Below are 13,828 nucleotides of genomic sequence, written 5' to 3'. Positions count from 1 at the left end.
CCCTCCCCCGAGGTGCCCCGACCCCCCGCCGGCGGGGCCCCGGGGCCGAGCGATGTCTGCCCGCGGGGGACCAGGGAGCGTGGGCGCCGTCCGGGCACGGGCCCACGGAGCGGCCCGGGAGTGCCCTGCCGTGCGCGGCTGCCGGCATGTCCCCCCAGCCCCGGCCTGGGCCCAGCCCGGCGGGTCCCCTCGTGGGGCAGCAACAGTTGGGTCTCTCCTGCCCCGCTCCCACCCTGCGTCCGTGGGAGCCGTCCGGGCCCTGTGGCTTCTGGAGGAGCCCAGGGCCGTGGGTTGGACTCCGTCTCCCACCCAACGCACTGCCCTGCGCAGCATCTCCCTCCCTGCCACGGCCCGCTCTCTGTCCCAAATGCCCCAGGCTCTTGCTAGCCCTATCCCTGGTCCCCAGGGCCATCTCTCCAGGCTGGCAGAGCTTTCCCCAAGCCCTCAGTATCCGCAGGCTATAAATAGGTTTCCAAATCATATGTGGGTCAGAGCTGCCTCTCCTCTGTGGGCTGGAGAGGAGCTGCTCCCACTTTCTGGGCATGAGACTGAGGAACGGGAGGTTCCCGGGGGGCTGGTCCCCTCCCGGGGGTGGCAGAGGTGGCAGGATGGCACCTTCCCGGCTGGGGTCACGAATCCAGCGTAGCCCTGCCCTGGCCTCCCCTGCCTGGCTTCCCCTGTGCAGGGCTTCCCTGCCAAGTCCTGTCGGACGGGCAAGAGGGTCCCCCGGCCCAGAGGGACCCCGGGCAGCGGTGCAGGCAGGGGGATGGGTGTGCTGGGCACTGAGGGAGCCGGTTATTTTTAGAGGGTGGGGGAGGGTAGCAAACTGCTGCTCCCGAGCTGGCAGTGCTCTCTCCTCTTCCCCCTCCCAAATATTCTGCAGGCCTGATCCTGCCTGCTTTCCCTCGCCAGCAGCCTGCGAGCATCAAGGCCCTCCTCTGACCCAGTGGCTGGAGCACCAGAGACCACCTGGAACAGGGACAGGCAGGGGAGGGCATGGGCATGGGCAGGGCTGGGCTAAGGCCTGCGTTGCAGGCAGGTGCCCACTGCATGGGCAGCCCTGGTGACCCCAAAATGGGTGAGGGGGATGATGCTCTTTGGCTGAGTCATCCCTGCTCCTTACCCCGAGTAGAGCTGCTTGGCCACGGCAAGGGACTGCCTGGCACCAGTGTGCCACAGACCCCTGCCTGCAAGGGTGAGCTGACTGGCGCAGCTACACCCTGGCATCTGCTAGCCCTTGGCAACTGACCTGGACATGACTGCTGTGGCTGGTGGGGTTACAAACTGGGGGTGTGCACATATTTTGGGGACCTGCTTCTCCCTGACCCTCTCCAGCCTTGTGGGCAGCAAGGGGGTGCAGTGCAGGAGGAAGGAGGAGGATGAGGAGCCCAGGCCCAGTCTCTCGCAAGTGTGGGGACTGTCACTGGAGTGCCCTGCTTGCTACAGGCAGGGTGGCAAGGGAAGGACCAGCACCTCCTCACCCATCCAGTGACGCTGCCTGTGGATGGGGCATGTGGAGGACCAGCCGTGTGCTGGGGCAAGAGTTGCCCCTGGTGCCGTGGGTGCTCATGGATGGATTTGGTGCAGCCCCTGGGGCAGTCATGCCCTGAGGATGTGCGTGCCCTGTGCACGTCACCTACTTCCTTGTGCTCCTGCTGCATGCAAGTCCCACAGTCACCTCGTGCTCCCTGTCTGCACAGGGGACGTCATCCTGCCCACTCCTGGGGGAGTGCTGCCCTATCCCAGCAGCCCGAGAGCAGAGGTGCTGGCACTGGCCAGTCAGGGCAGAGTCAGGCCCCGTGCCAGAGCCCAGCCTCGCCAGCCTGTGCCCTGCTCTCCATGGGTGGGTCCCCCAGTACAGGTCTGCCCTGGCCCCATCCAGAGCTGGATGTTTCACCGAGCGAAACCAACTCCGTATCTCACTGGGCTGATCCTGCTGTGGCAGGCAGAGGCTGGGAGGATTGGAGCAGGCAGGGGGGTAAGCATGAGACCCCTGCCCTGCTGGGCTTTCACCCTGGTGAGGTTGGAGTTGGGGGTTGCTGGGCTTCTCCCAGCCTCACAGAGGGAGCGTGGTGTGTGCCCTGCCCTTGCCCTGCCAGCAGCTGCCTGTTGGCACAGCCCTGTGCCGTGGGGTGCTGCCCTGGGGTAAGTGCCTCACCATGGTGCACTTTCCTCCTGGCAACATGCAGAGCAGTGGCCCCAGTGCTGTGGGGTGGGATGGGGAACAGATGCCTCATGTTTGGCTGAGGGTGCTGGGCTGGGACTCAAGAAAGCTGGGGCCAGTCCCCTGCGCTGCCCATGAATGCAGGTGGCCCTTGGGGGGGTCCCTGTCATCCCTGGCACCAGGGGCTGTTCAGGGAGCAGCAGTGGTTTGGGGACAGTCTTTGTCTGCAGGCACTTGGTGAGGGCTTGGCTGGTCTGCTTAAGGATGCAGCGGTGGTGGGTACAGGGAGGCTGTGTGACCAGGTGGCCTTCAAGAGAGGTGTGTTCCTGACTCACAGGGCCACATGTTACCCTCTTCTGTCACCAGATGAGCTCACCTGCAGCCTGGTGAGGGTGATGGCTGGGCACTGTCCTGTGGTGCCTCTGTAAGGTCTCATGCCCAGCCTGTGGGAGTGTTGGACTTTGCCTGGTGCGCCTGAGCTGTTCTGGGGACTGCTCTGGGGTTTGGCTGTGATTTTTACTCTTCTCAGGGCAGAAATTCAGGCAGGAGCCCTGGGGCGATGGGGGTCTGACTAGAACAGCATCAGTGGCTCTCTGTGGAGGGAAGCCAGGGCTGTGGGTGCCTGAGGATGGGCAGTCAGTCCCCTGGGTGCTGATGGCAGCCCTGGGCGGTGCAGGCTGTGCCATCGTCTATGTCACCTTTGCTCTGCTGGGATGGGGGGTGAGCTCAGCTGTGTGTATCTTAAGGGATGGGCTCCCTTATGACTTTTGGTAGCTGGTTTAAACCTATGTTGGATGTAAAATTAACAGGTGATTTCTCAAAAGTTACCACAGGCACAGTTCAGGGTGTTTGCCTTCCCTGTGGCTCTGTGTCCATGTGTTTGGGGCAGGAAGGTGACCACAGCTGGAACTCCTGTCTCTGAAGTGCCAGTGATGGAAGTGCGCTGCCAGGTTTTGTCTGGCCCTGGGCAAGTGTTGGTGGTTCATGTTTCAGAGGAATGGTGAGGAGTTGAGGCTCCAGATGCTGCTTCGGTGTCACAGCATGTCAGTGGAGCTCTGAGCCCTGGGGTGGGGAGAGGATGCATGTGGGGTGGGGGAGAGCCGGGCAGCGGTGTGGCTGCTTCACCCTGTGCAGGGTTTGTGCCTTCTGCTCCTTGGCCAAGAGCTGGGAAGCTCCCACCATGCAAAGGAGTTGTCCTGACAGGTCTGCCCCTTCCTCCCTGGCTGCTGGGAGTGGAGCTGGGGGGATCTCGATGCCTCCAAAATAAGAAAGGCTGAAATATATGGGGTACTGGGGGGGCTTGCCCTGCTGGCAGGGCCCTGCTGCAGCAGCACCTGTGCTGGGACACAGCATCCCTGGGGGACAGGGCACCCCATGCCTGTGGAGGTGCTGCCAGGTCCTGCTGCCGGGGCTGGGTGGGGGCTGGTGCTGGATCCTGCAGCAGGAATTGATCGGCTGGCACTGCCGCAGCTCAGGGTGCTCTTTGCCCCCTTGCTGTTTGCAGCTGGTGTGGGGGAGGTGGGGAGGAGGATGTGCAGGCTTGGCAGGGTGGTGCCAGTGCAGTGTCCCTGTGAATCCCTGCTCACAGGATGGCTGTGAGGGCACTTGCTGCAGAGCGATTGGTGGCCCAGAGGGCAGGTAGCCGTGAGCCGCTGAGCCTGCAGGGCTCTGCCTCACTCCCTGCCTGCGGGAAGAGGCTGCGGGGCAGCCAGCATCTTCCTCCACACGGAGGCTGCCAGCACAATCCTGCCTGCTCTCAGGCTGGGCACTTTGTGTTGGCAGGGCCAGCAGGAGGGTGGCCGCATCCCACTGCTGGTGCGGGAGCGCTGCTGCATGCCCCTGGGACAGGGTGCTGCTGATCGTGTGTCCCCCTTGGCCCATCATGCTGGTGCCCAGCTGACACAGCACTGTGGGGCTGGCACAGGGGAGAACCATGCTCTGCTATCCCTGGGCTCCCGGGGCTGGCACAGTGGGACCAGGCTCAGGAGAGGTGCTGGCAAACCCCAGTGGGGATTTCCTCCTCCTCCAGCTTCCCTGAGACATGTCCCCAGGCTGCCATGCCAGGGCCACAGGACAGGGTGGGAGGGGGTTGGGGACGTGCCCTTGCTGCGGGCAGGTGGCAGTGGGTCAAGAGCTGATGGGCACAACTTGCTCCGAGCAAAAGTGTGACTGGAGGCAGGGGTGATGGCAGGCAGGCCTCAGTGGGGGGTCAGCAGCCCCTGGGCCCACCCTTGGCCATCCCCATGGGTGAGGGCTTCACCCGCCTATGCTTCCCAGCTGTGGGCAAGTAAGTGGGTATTTAAGAACAACTGAAGTCTGGAGCCATCAAAAAGTTAAAGATATTTCCACCAGCCTTAAAACACTGTTGGAAAAGTTGGGGTGTTGATTCTCCAGGAGCTGAGCCCTATCCCCTGGGGCTCCTGCAGGCCAGCACCTGCTGCCTGCTGCTGCCCGCAATGTGGGCAGTGTTGGGACCTGCAGGAGAGGCTGGCAGGGCATGGGGAGCAGCTCTCCTTCCTCCCCAGGGAGGAGCTCAGGCAGATCCTGCCCTGTCCTCTGGTGGGTGCAGGACAGTGGTTTTGGAGGCCCGGCTTGCCCTGGGCTGTACATGGTGCTGCTTCACCTGTGTTGGGGCCGGTAAATCCCCTCACAGGTGCCAGGCCATGGGGAGAGGGGGGCTGATGTGACACGTTTGGGCTGCAGGGGCATCACTGGGGTTGCCAGCTTGGGAGTCTCTGGGCAGGGGCTCCCAGCCCCTGGCTGTCGATGTGCTGTGCTGGCTGAAGTTGATGGCTGTGGCTGTGGGCTTCAGGGCATTTCTGGGAGCAGGCAGGAGGGATGGAGCAGACTTTTGGGTGGTGGTGATGGATGTAGAGAGCTGCCTCCAGCTGGCGCGGCTGCCCCCACAGGGAGTGCCCAGCTCAGCCGTCGGGGCATGCATGCTGCTGTGTCCAGGAGATGCCGGTGGAGTTGTCCTGCCAAAGTCCATGGCCCAGCGCCTGTGGCCGTGCTAACCCTGGCTTCCGCTTGTCTCCCAGCTGCCTCTGGTGCTGGCCAGAGGGTGGGCACGGTGGGACCGCTGCACCAGGCCAGACTGCTTGCTCTCACTGCGTCCCATGGGGCTTGTTGGTGCTTTCGGCCTGGCAGCGTGGGAGCTGCGTGTCCCCAGCTGGCGCTGCTGCCTTGTGCTCAGGCCGTGTGGCGCCTGACCCTGCTCCTCCTCCTCACAGCCCCTTGCTCCCATCTGCCGGTGCTGCAGAGGGTAGGCGCAGGCATCGAGTCGCTGCCCCGGTACTCTGGGGAGCTGAGCATCACCCTGACAGGGAGCTGCCTGCTTGGGGCCAGCACCCTGCTGGCAGCTCCTGCCAGCCTCTGCTTCCCTTGCTGGGGGAGTCAGGCAGGATCCTGCTGCCCCTGCACCCAGACACTGGTGAGGCTGAAGGTGGGTTCCCAGCAGGCACATGTGTACCCCAGTGTCCGTGGTGGTGGCAGGGATGGCAGGCAGACATACCCAGCGCTCATGCAAACCCAAACAGCACCCATGGCCTCATCCTGCTCGCCTCTCTGGCAGGTCGAGGTGAACATGTGCCAGGGGGATGTATGCACATGTGTATGGGGTGGATCCCTCTGGCAGCCAAGCTCTGCCACTGCCCAGCAGCTGCCCCTGCCCCCACCCCTCCCAGCCACTGTCACCTGGGCACAAGGGCCTCTGGGACCTGCATCCCACCCTGGGTGCTGCACCTCCACCCCCTGCCCAGGCATACGTGTGAGAGCCCTTCCCAAGGGAGGAGTGAGGAAGGGAATGGGCGAGCGGACAGGACAGACCACACTGGTCGGTGCAGGGCATGGCCAGCTGCTGGCAGGGACTGGCCCTTCCCCTCTCCTTGTCTTTGTCCTTCTCCCAGCATTTCCCTCCCAGCTGCCCGGATCCTGACCTTTCCCCCTCTTGCTATCTCACAATCCCAAAATGTCCCCCACAGTACCCAGGCTGTGCTAGTGTTGGGTGCCCCTGGTGGGTGCCATGCCAGGGGGCCAAGGCTCTCTTGGGACAGCGTACTTTCCCCTTCTCCCTGCTGCATGCTGGTGCCTCTGCCCCACTGTGGGTGCGAGGCAGCCCTGGACCCACCCCATGCCTGGGACACCCCTGCAGGGGCAGCCCTGGGGGCCAAAGGGCAGGATCAGTCCCAGAGGCACGGGCTGGTGAGCCCCGCTCTGCTGCTATGTCTGCCCATTGCCATGTGAACGTGGGTGCTGGTGGCGGGGGGACAGCCTGCCCTAGCACTGTGACATGTGGCAGTGCAGGAGGGGTCAGGGACAGGGGATGTCTCTGTGGAAGGAGATGACCAAAAGGTCAATGACCTGCTTTAAAAAAAATAACAACAAGCAGGTCCCTCCTCTTGCCACCAAGGACCCGACAGTCCCTAAGGGAGCCTGGTACAGCCTGGCGTGGGTGTGGGGGGACAGTCCGACAGGCGCCTGGGCACAGAGGCCTGATTGTGTGCCTGGTAAACAGGCGGGGGGGCGGGTGCAGGCAGCAAGTGGCAGGGCAGGAGCCACGGGGTGGGCAGAGAGGGCCAGGGTGTTCCTTGCCACCGCCCTTGTACAGGGACAGTGACACCAGGGACTGTGCCTGGGACTGGTGGTGCCAGAAAGATGGGGATCCCCCCAGCCCTGGCACTGCTCCTGGGGCATCTGCTGTCCCCATCCCCTGCAGCTCTTCTTCCTCCAGTCTCTGCCTCCCCCAAAATCAGCAGCTCTGGGGGTGGGGGGGTAGCACTGGGGGGCACCCATGGGTGCAGCCCTGCCAACCATGGAGTTGGCAGGAGTGCAGCAGCCATGTGCCAGCGGGGGTGCGGGTGTGGGGGTCCCTCTGCTCACTGCCATTTGCTGGGCTGCAGTGACTTGTTGGCAGAGCATTTGCAGCCTGTGGGTGAGGCCAGTGTGGAGGTGACACTGTTGGAGACAGGAGAGTCTGACCCTGTTCACCTGCTGCTGGCTGCATCCTTCCAGGCAGCCCCCTTTGTGTTAAAGCTCTCTTTCTCTTTCCAGCGCCTCTGGTGCCTGGTCACTGCCAGTGATTGGGCTGGTGTGGGAGCCTGGTGGGAGGTGCTGGCACTATAGTGGGCACCTTCCCGGCAGCGGAGCTGTGGCTTGCCCTGCCCATGGTGTCAGCAGGTCCCAGGGTCTGATCTGGCCCTGAAGCGAACTGAGGTTGGCTCACCTCACCCTGTGCCTCAGTGTCCCCACCTACAGTAGTTCCCCTCCACTCGGCAGCAGGGACAATGGGGCTGTGACATGGCCTGGGCACGCCTGGTGCAAACAGGCAGCGGCTGCACTGGCAGCATGCCGGGCATGCTGGGTGTCTGCTCCTGTTGGTGGCTGAAGGCCCTGATGCCCATCCCCAGGGCCTCTGGGCATGGAGCCCAGGCTGGGCTGCCTGCACAATTGGGGTCGGGGATTCCGGGGGATTTGCTGTGATTTGCCATATGCCACCAGTGGAAACCCCGTGCAGCCGTAGCCTTCTGGGAGGGCACAGAGGGGGTGCCAGGACCCCCCATGCTGTCCCCTAGTTGCACCTGGAGCTAGTGCGAGGGCCTGGCTGAACTGAACCTTGCCCCAGTGGTGTCGGGGTCTGCCCCCTGTATAGCCCCGTGGGTGGGACCCAGTGGTGGCACAGATGGCAGGGGGACATCATGCTGGGCAGCTACAGACTGTGAGGGCACTGCCAGGATGGAAGCCTGCAGCTCTTTGCCAGCCTTAAGGACTTGGGGTCATTTCCCCTGGGCAGCCCTAGCTGCGGTGGCCCTTTGGGGCTGGTCTTGAGCCCCAGCACCCTGTCTGCATTGCTGGAGTAGGGATCCATCCCCTCTGTGGTACCTTCTCCTGTCCTGAGGTGCCCCTGGGCAGGATGGAACAGGCAACGTGCACGCAGGGGCAAGCAGGAGATCCTTGGGTGCCCAGGGACCTGTTTGCCTCTGGCTGAGCTGTGATGGTGCCACCAGCCACCTGAAAGGCATGGGCATGGTGCTTCACTGCACTGGTGCCCCAGGGACCCCCATCCTGCCCACACTCCTCCTTGGTAGCTGGGTCCTGTCCCCAGGCATCACGATCCCTTTGCTTTGTGTCATCCCCAGTGGGTGCTGGCCTTTGAGATCTTCATCCCCCTGGTGCTCTTCTTCATCCTCCTGGGGCTGCGGCAGAAGAAGCCAACCATCCCTGTGAAGGAAGGTGGGTGCCAGTAGGGTGGTGTCTGGGGCATCTGCACTTGGGACCACCCCGAGGCTCTGCAGAGCTGCTCCAGCTCCCTGGGGACAGTCTGGGGGTGGGGGGGCTGCGGCAGCTGGCAGTGACCCAGAGGGGCCTTTTGGGGGACATAGTGCTGGGCAGGGGCTGCAGCCTGGGGCTGGTGGGGCAGACACGGGGGGGGCAGAGAGCCAGAGTCAGTCCCAGAAGCGGGGGGACTCCCCTGGGGGTGGCAGCACCAACCAGCCTGTGGCTGCCATCAACAGGGACATTCTGTGGGGGGAAAGGGGAGATGGAGCTCCATGGTCCTGGGACAGCCACAGTCTCCCCAGAGTGCTCAAGGAGCAGCCAAGGCGGCACTGGGAAGGGCTCCCCATCTCCTTGTGATGCTGGGGGGGAAAATGCACCATGTGGAGCCCCGTGCCTGTCTGTGGGGAGACTCTGGGGCCCTGGCAAGATGACAAATTGATGGGACTGGAGCTGGGGGATCCTGGAGATGTGCAGCTGGAGCTATGTGTGCCTGTGCCCACGGGCTGTGCTGCTGGGAGAAGCAGTGGAGTAGAGCTGTTGGCTTGCCAAGGCTCCATGTGGCATCGAGGTGATTGTGGGATGCCTGCCCGAGCGGGTGCCCTTGCGTGGGTGGTGCAGTGGGGCCAGGGGCAGATGCTGGGAGCTGGCGCCAGTGGTGACCTGGCGTAATGATGGTCTAAGCCTGTGTTTCAGCACGTGTCGGTGAGGGAGAGCCCAGCTGGGAGCACGGGTCTGGCTGTGGGCAGTGGTGGACACTGCCCTGGTTCCTGCCCTGGCGCTGACGTGTGCTCTGTGTTGTGTGGTTTTTCAGTTTGGTTTTTCTTTCTGTTTGCTCACGTTTTCTTTTTCTTTCCCACCATCTCCCCTGCCCGCCTGCCCTCCATGCCTCTACTGCATGCGCCAGTCTGTAAGTTGGTGGGGCGGGTGGGCGCCTCCCCCCTTCCCCTGCCTGTGCCAGCTACATATTTTGGGGAGAAAGAGCCCAGTTTGGATCAGCTCACTCTGGCCTAATCCACACCTCTGTAACCCCATTGTCTTCCTCTGCGGCTGGTGAAGATGAGCTTAGGCAGCACACCATGGCCCCTGCCTGCTCCTCCGTGGGGGCTGCCCAGCCAGGACCAGCCCCTGGTGGTGTCCCCACTGAGTTGGTGGTGTCCCCATGGGGTTAGCAGTGCTGGGTTTCCCAGGTGCTGGGGCTGCCAGTGGCAATGTCCCCAGTCCCCTGGGCTGCAGAGGGCTCTCAAGGCCAGGTGGAGGCTTGTCCTACTCCTTCTTAACGGTTGGACTCGATCTTAAAGGTCTTTCCCAACCTAAATGATTCTGTGATTCTTCTCAGCTCCCTCCTGGGGTAGGCCCTGCTGGGTGCTGGCAGCCATGTGGTGGCCTGTGGTCACCCAGTCTTGCCTGTCTTGCCCTGGCTGGTCCCCAAGGCGCTGGAGATGGCTCCCACCCCTGCGTTAGGTCACTGTCCTGGCCCCTTGGAACTGAGACGAGCTGGGACATGGCACTACTAGGAGCCTAGAGGCCAGCAAGATGCCACCCATGCGCTGGCTTTGTCACCAAAGCCTGGTGTGGCCACTGCCATCTGTCCCGCTACTCCATCAGGCTGCTAGCCTGTCCGATGCTATGCCCATTCCTGCCCCAGCCTGTCCTTTGTCCCTGCCAGAAGCCTATCTTCACCAGCCCCTGCCCATTGCGGCTGTGCTAACAGCACTGACCCGCCTCTAACCATGGGGTCACCGGCTGGGGTAGTGAGAGCAGGGTCCCTGCCTGATATTGCCCAGTGACAACCTCTGGTCCCCTTTGGGCAGGGCCCTTCCGGGCTTGCCCTGCCCCTGAGAAGGACGTGGAAAGACCCTGGCAGGGATGATGGCTCAGTGCCGGTGGAGGAGGGAAGGTTTGCCGTCCCCTTGCTGCTCCTCATTTCTTCCATTTCCCCTGCACCGTGTCTCCATTTCCACCCACCTCCAGCAGCCACACTTCGGGGCAGCCAGGCAGAGGGGAGGCTGGGGGCTTGGGGAGCTTCAGGTGACAACTCTATTTGCCCTGTTGTATTCTTCCTCCTCTTCTTCCTCTGGAGATCCAGCGGTGCCTCTGAGGTTACTAACAAGAGGGGCCGAGAGGCCGGGGGAGGTTGGCAGCCATCCTGGGGGCAAGTGGCAAAAATCGGCATCATCCCGGGGCAGGAGGGACCCATCACCCAGGGGGGAGCGGGCAGGGGCAAGAGGGCAGGAGCCAGGGTGGCAGGAGCTGCCCACAGCCCCAAGGGGCCACCAGCTGGGGACAGCCATGGTGGGATAGCTGCAGACTTCTGCCTTTGGCCGCCAACCTCCTGCGGGGCTCGCAGGGCCCAGCGCGTGCTTCTCTGAACTGAGTGTCTGTCTCTCCGGTGGCCCCCTGCCTCCCTCCTGCCTCCCCTGCCTCTCCTCCCTCCCTGCCCGCACCTTCCCCGGCCTCTTCTGCGCTCTCTCGCTGGCTCCAGCTTTCTACACGGCGGCCCCGCTCACCTCAGCTGGGATCCTGCCCGTCATGCAGTCCCTGTGCCCCGACGGCCAGCGCGATGAGTTCGGCTTCCTGCAGTACTCCAACTCCACGTGAGTCGTGCCCTCGCCACGCACTCCCTCCTCCTGCCCTGCACGCTTCTGCATGCATCCTGCTCCTTCCCACTCTGGTACTGCGCTACTGGGGACAAGGCACAAGCCTGTGTCCCCCAAAGTGCTTGGGTGCAGAGCGCTGTGTCCCTGGGGTGCAGGGGACATCTCAGTCCATTCCCCCGTGGGCTCCCATGTGCCTGGTGCTGGGAGGAGGATGGCGGTGGCCCCCAGGGACACCTTGAGGCTTTGGGGCTCTCTTCTGCACCACTGGCATGGTGGATTCAGTGTGCAGGCGAGGGCAGCTCCTGGGGCTGCGGTGCCCCATGGCAGGCAGCACTGCTGCCCTGTGCACCCGAGGGGTTTGTCCCACCAAGAGCTCTACAGAAGGTGTCCCCATCCCTCTGTCCCTGTCCCTGAAGCCACGGTGGTGCTGGGCTCTCGCAGGGTGACACAGCTCCTGGAGCACCTCAGCGAAGTGGTGGAACAGAGCAGCCTCTTCGACCCGCAGCACCCGGGGCTGGAGGAGGAGCTGGAGTCGCTGCGCCGGCGACTGGAGGCACTCAGCAGCAGTGAGCCCAGGTCCATGGAGACCCAGTTCAGCAACCGAGCAGGTAGGCTGTGTCCTGCCTGACCCCCGCTGCCTGTGCAGGCAGGGATGGAGATGCCCACCTGCCAGGCACCCAGTATTGTGACAGCGTGTGGCAGTGCCCTGCCGCTGTCCCACATTGCTACATGCCAGGCAGGGCCAGCTGTGGGGCCACACCGTGTCCCTGATGCTGGCGGGCTTCTCTGACCCCCCTGCCTTGCTCCTTGCCAGGACCCGGCTTCACGCTGGCATGGGCAGCCAAGGACCAGGGCGAGCTGCACCGCTTCCTGACGCAGAACCTGTCCCTCCCCAACAGCACAGCTGAGCTGCTCCTGGGCTCCAGTGTTGACCTGCGGGAGGTGGGTGATGACCTGTGGGACGTGGGTGGCTGTACAGCACTGCAGGGCCAGGCTTTGCAGGGGTATGCACTGCCCCAGCACATGGGCACACGCCCCGACCCAGACAGCTCTGACCACCAGACCCACAGAGTGGGAGTCAGTGGGCAGCTGGCCAGGACTCATCCTGCCCTGCCACCCCATGTTGGAGCATTGCTGGGCAAACTGGTGCCTCTGCTCCTGGCATGCTCAGCAGCCCTGCTTCCATCCCTGGTGCAGGTGTACCGCCTGTTTTTCGGTTCCTTTCCTTTGGTACCTGATGAGACCCATGAGCGAGATCTGTGGGATGGGTTTGATCCCGGTGAGAAGATGACGCAGCTGGAGGTGAGTGGTGCCACATGCAGGGGACACGGTGGGGCAGAGCTCATCCTCCATGTGCCCTCCATGTCCCACCACAGGGCGATCTGGGGGTGTCCATCCCGGTGGAGGGAATGTGATGGGATGCTGTCAGGTGGCCAGAGCTGCAGCAGGGAGGGCTGGGTCCCGTCCCGGTGCTGCCACCAGTTCCCCCAGTGCTTTGAGGCACACCAATGCCTGTGCCTCACTTTCCGATTGCAATAGGTGATGGCACCACCTGGACAGTGGCTGTGGAGAGACTGTTCTCTCCTGTGGCTGGGGTGCAGGGGACCCATGTTCCCCCCATCTGCATGTCACCTTTTCTTCCCCTCCCCATGGAGAACATGGACGTGGGTGCTGTGGGGCCATTCACATGTGCTTGGGGACACACAGAGAGGGACCCCAGGGAGCCCCCACACCACCAGCCACCCCCATTGGTCCTCTTGCAGAAGAGCCTCCCCAGCAGCTGGAGGAGCCTGCGGGAAGGGCTGGTCCACAGGGCACTGCGGGACCCCGCGGCAGGCCCACGCCGGCCGGTGCTGCTCCACCTGCTCTCCCAGGCCCTGGGCCTTGCCAGCGCTGCCCCGGCACCCACCACCTCTGACAGCTCCCAGGCCTTTGTTACCGAGATGGAGGTGAGTGCCTCGCGGGGCGAGCCAGGGCACACGGGCAGCTGCTGTGCCAGGTTGGGCACCATCGCAGTGCTCCTGCGACCGGGGCTGTGCCCTTATGGCTCCCTGTCCCGTAGAGTGTCCTCTTCACCGGGCCAGTGCTGGAGCAGCTGACGTGCGAGCAGAGCCCAGGGGCGCTGCGCCACCTCCTGCGTGTGGCCCCTGGGCAGCAGCCGCTGCTGCAGGCATACCGGGCACTGGCCTGCAATGGCAGCCGGGCTGCCCGCCGGGAGCGCTTCGCCCAGCTGGCTGCTGAGCTCCGGGACCAGCTGGACACCCCCAAGATCATTGGCAGGGTGAGAGTGGGGCTGCAGGACGTGCCTCCCATTGGCCGTGGGGTGGGCTGTGGGGCAGGGACAGGTCCTGGGCAGGGTTTCCCTACTCACCAGCGCATGTGTGGGGACAGGGGGCTCCATTACATGGCCTGGCCCCTCCTGATCACCTCTTTACCCCACATGGGCACCCCCTGCTCAGCCCCATGGTGGGACCCCGGATGATTCCCCCTCCTGGCATCTGCTCGGATGCTGCCCATTGGCTGGGGCTGGCTGTCCTCAGCATCTGCCAAGTGTCCCCCCACAGGCTTCTCTCCCCAGGACTGCAATGTCCCTGGTGGCACAGCTCCTCAAGGCTGGCTCTGAGATCCTGTTTCTTGTCCCACCCGAGTCTGATGTGTCCCTTGTGGTCACGGAGGACCACTCTTCCTGCCTGAGGGACATCTTGTGTCCCCCAACAAGACCCTGCCAGCATTTGCCTGCACTCCTGCTGCCTGATAGCCACGGATGCGTCGCAATGAGTCTTGGGCCCCAGCT

The 13,828-nt window shown here is 63.7% G+C and overlaps 1 protein-coding gene across 1 annotated transcript in view; it reads left to right on the top strand.

Moving 5' to 3' along the window:
• ABCA2 (ATP-binding cassette, sub-family A (ABC1), member 2) overlaps nt 1-13,828 on the top strand; it is a 33,628-nt gene that overhangs the window by 325 nt on the left and 19,475 nt on the right. Inside the window, exons 2-9 of the mRNA XM_010564599.1 lie at nt 8,299-8,392; nt 9,342-9,344; nt 10,920-11,031; nt 11,476-11,642; nt 11,849-11,976; nt 12,232-12,336; nt 12,798-12,983; nt 13,097-13,315. Coding sequence (XP_010562901.1) covers nt 8,299-8,392; nt 9,342-9,344; nt 10,920-11,031; nt 11,476-11,642; nt 11,849-11,976; nt 12,232-12,336; nt 12,798-12,983; nt 13,097-13,315 — 1,014 coding nt within the window. The remainder of the gene's footprint in view (nt 1-8,298; nt 8,393-9,341; nt 9,345-10,919; nt 11,032-11,475; nt 11,643-11,848; nt 11,977-12,231; nt 12,337-12,797; nt 12,984-13,096; nt 13,316-13,828) is intronic.

Source organism: Haliaeetus leucocephalus, unplaced genomic scaffold (genome assembly GCF_000737465.1).
Source record: "Haliaeetus leucocephalus isolate CR32 unplaced genomic scaffold, Haliaeetus_leucocephalus-4.0 Scaffold183, whole genome shotgun sequence".
Taxonomy (NCBI): domain Eukaryota; kingdom Metazoa; phylum Chordata; class Aves; order Accipitriformes; family Accipitridae; genus Haliaeetus; species Haliaeetus leucocephalus.
Note: the sequence above shows the minus strand (reverse complement) of the source record. Positions and strands in the feature narration are given on the sequence as shown.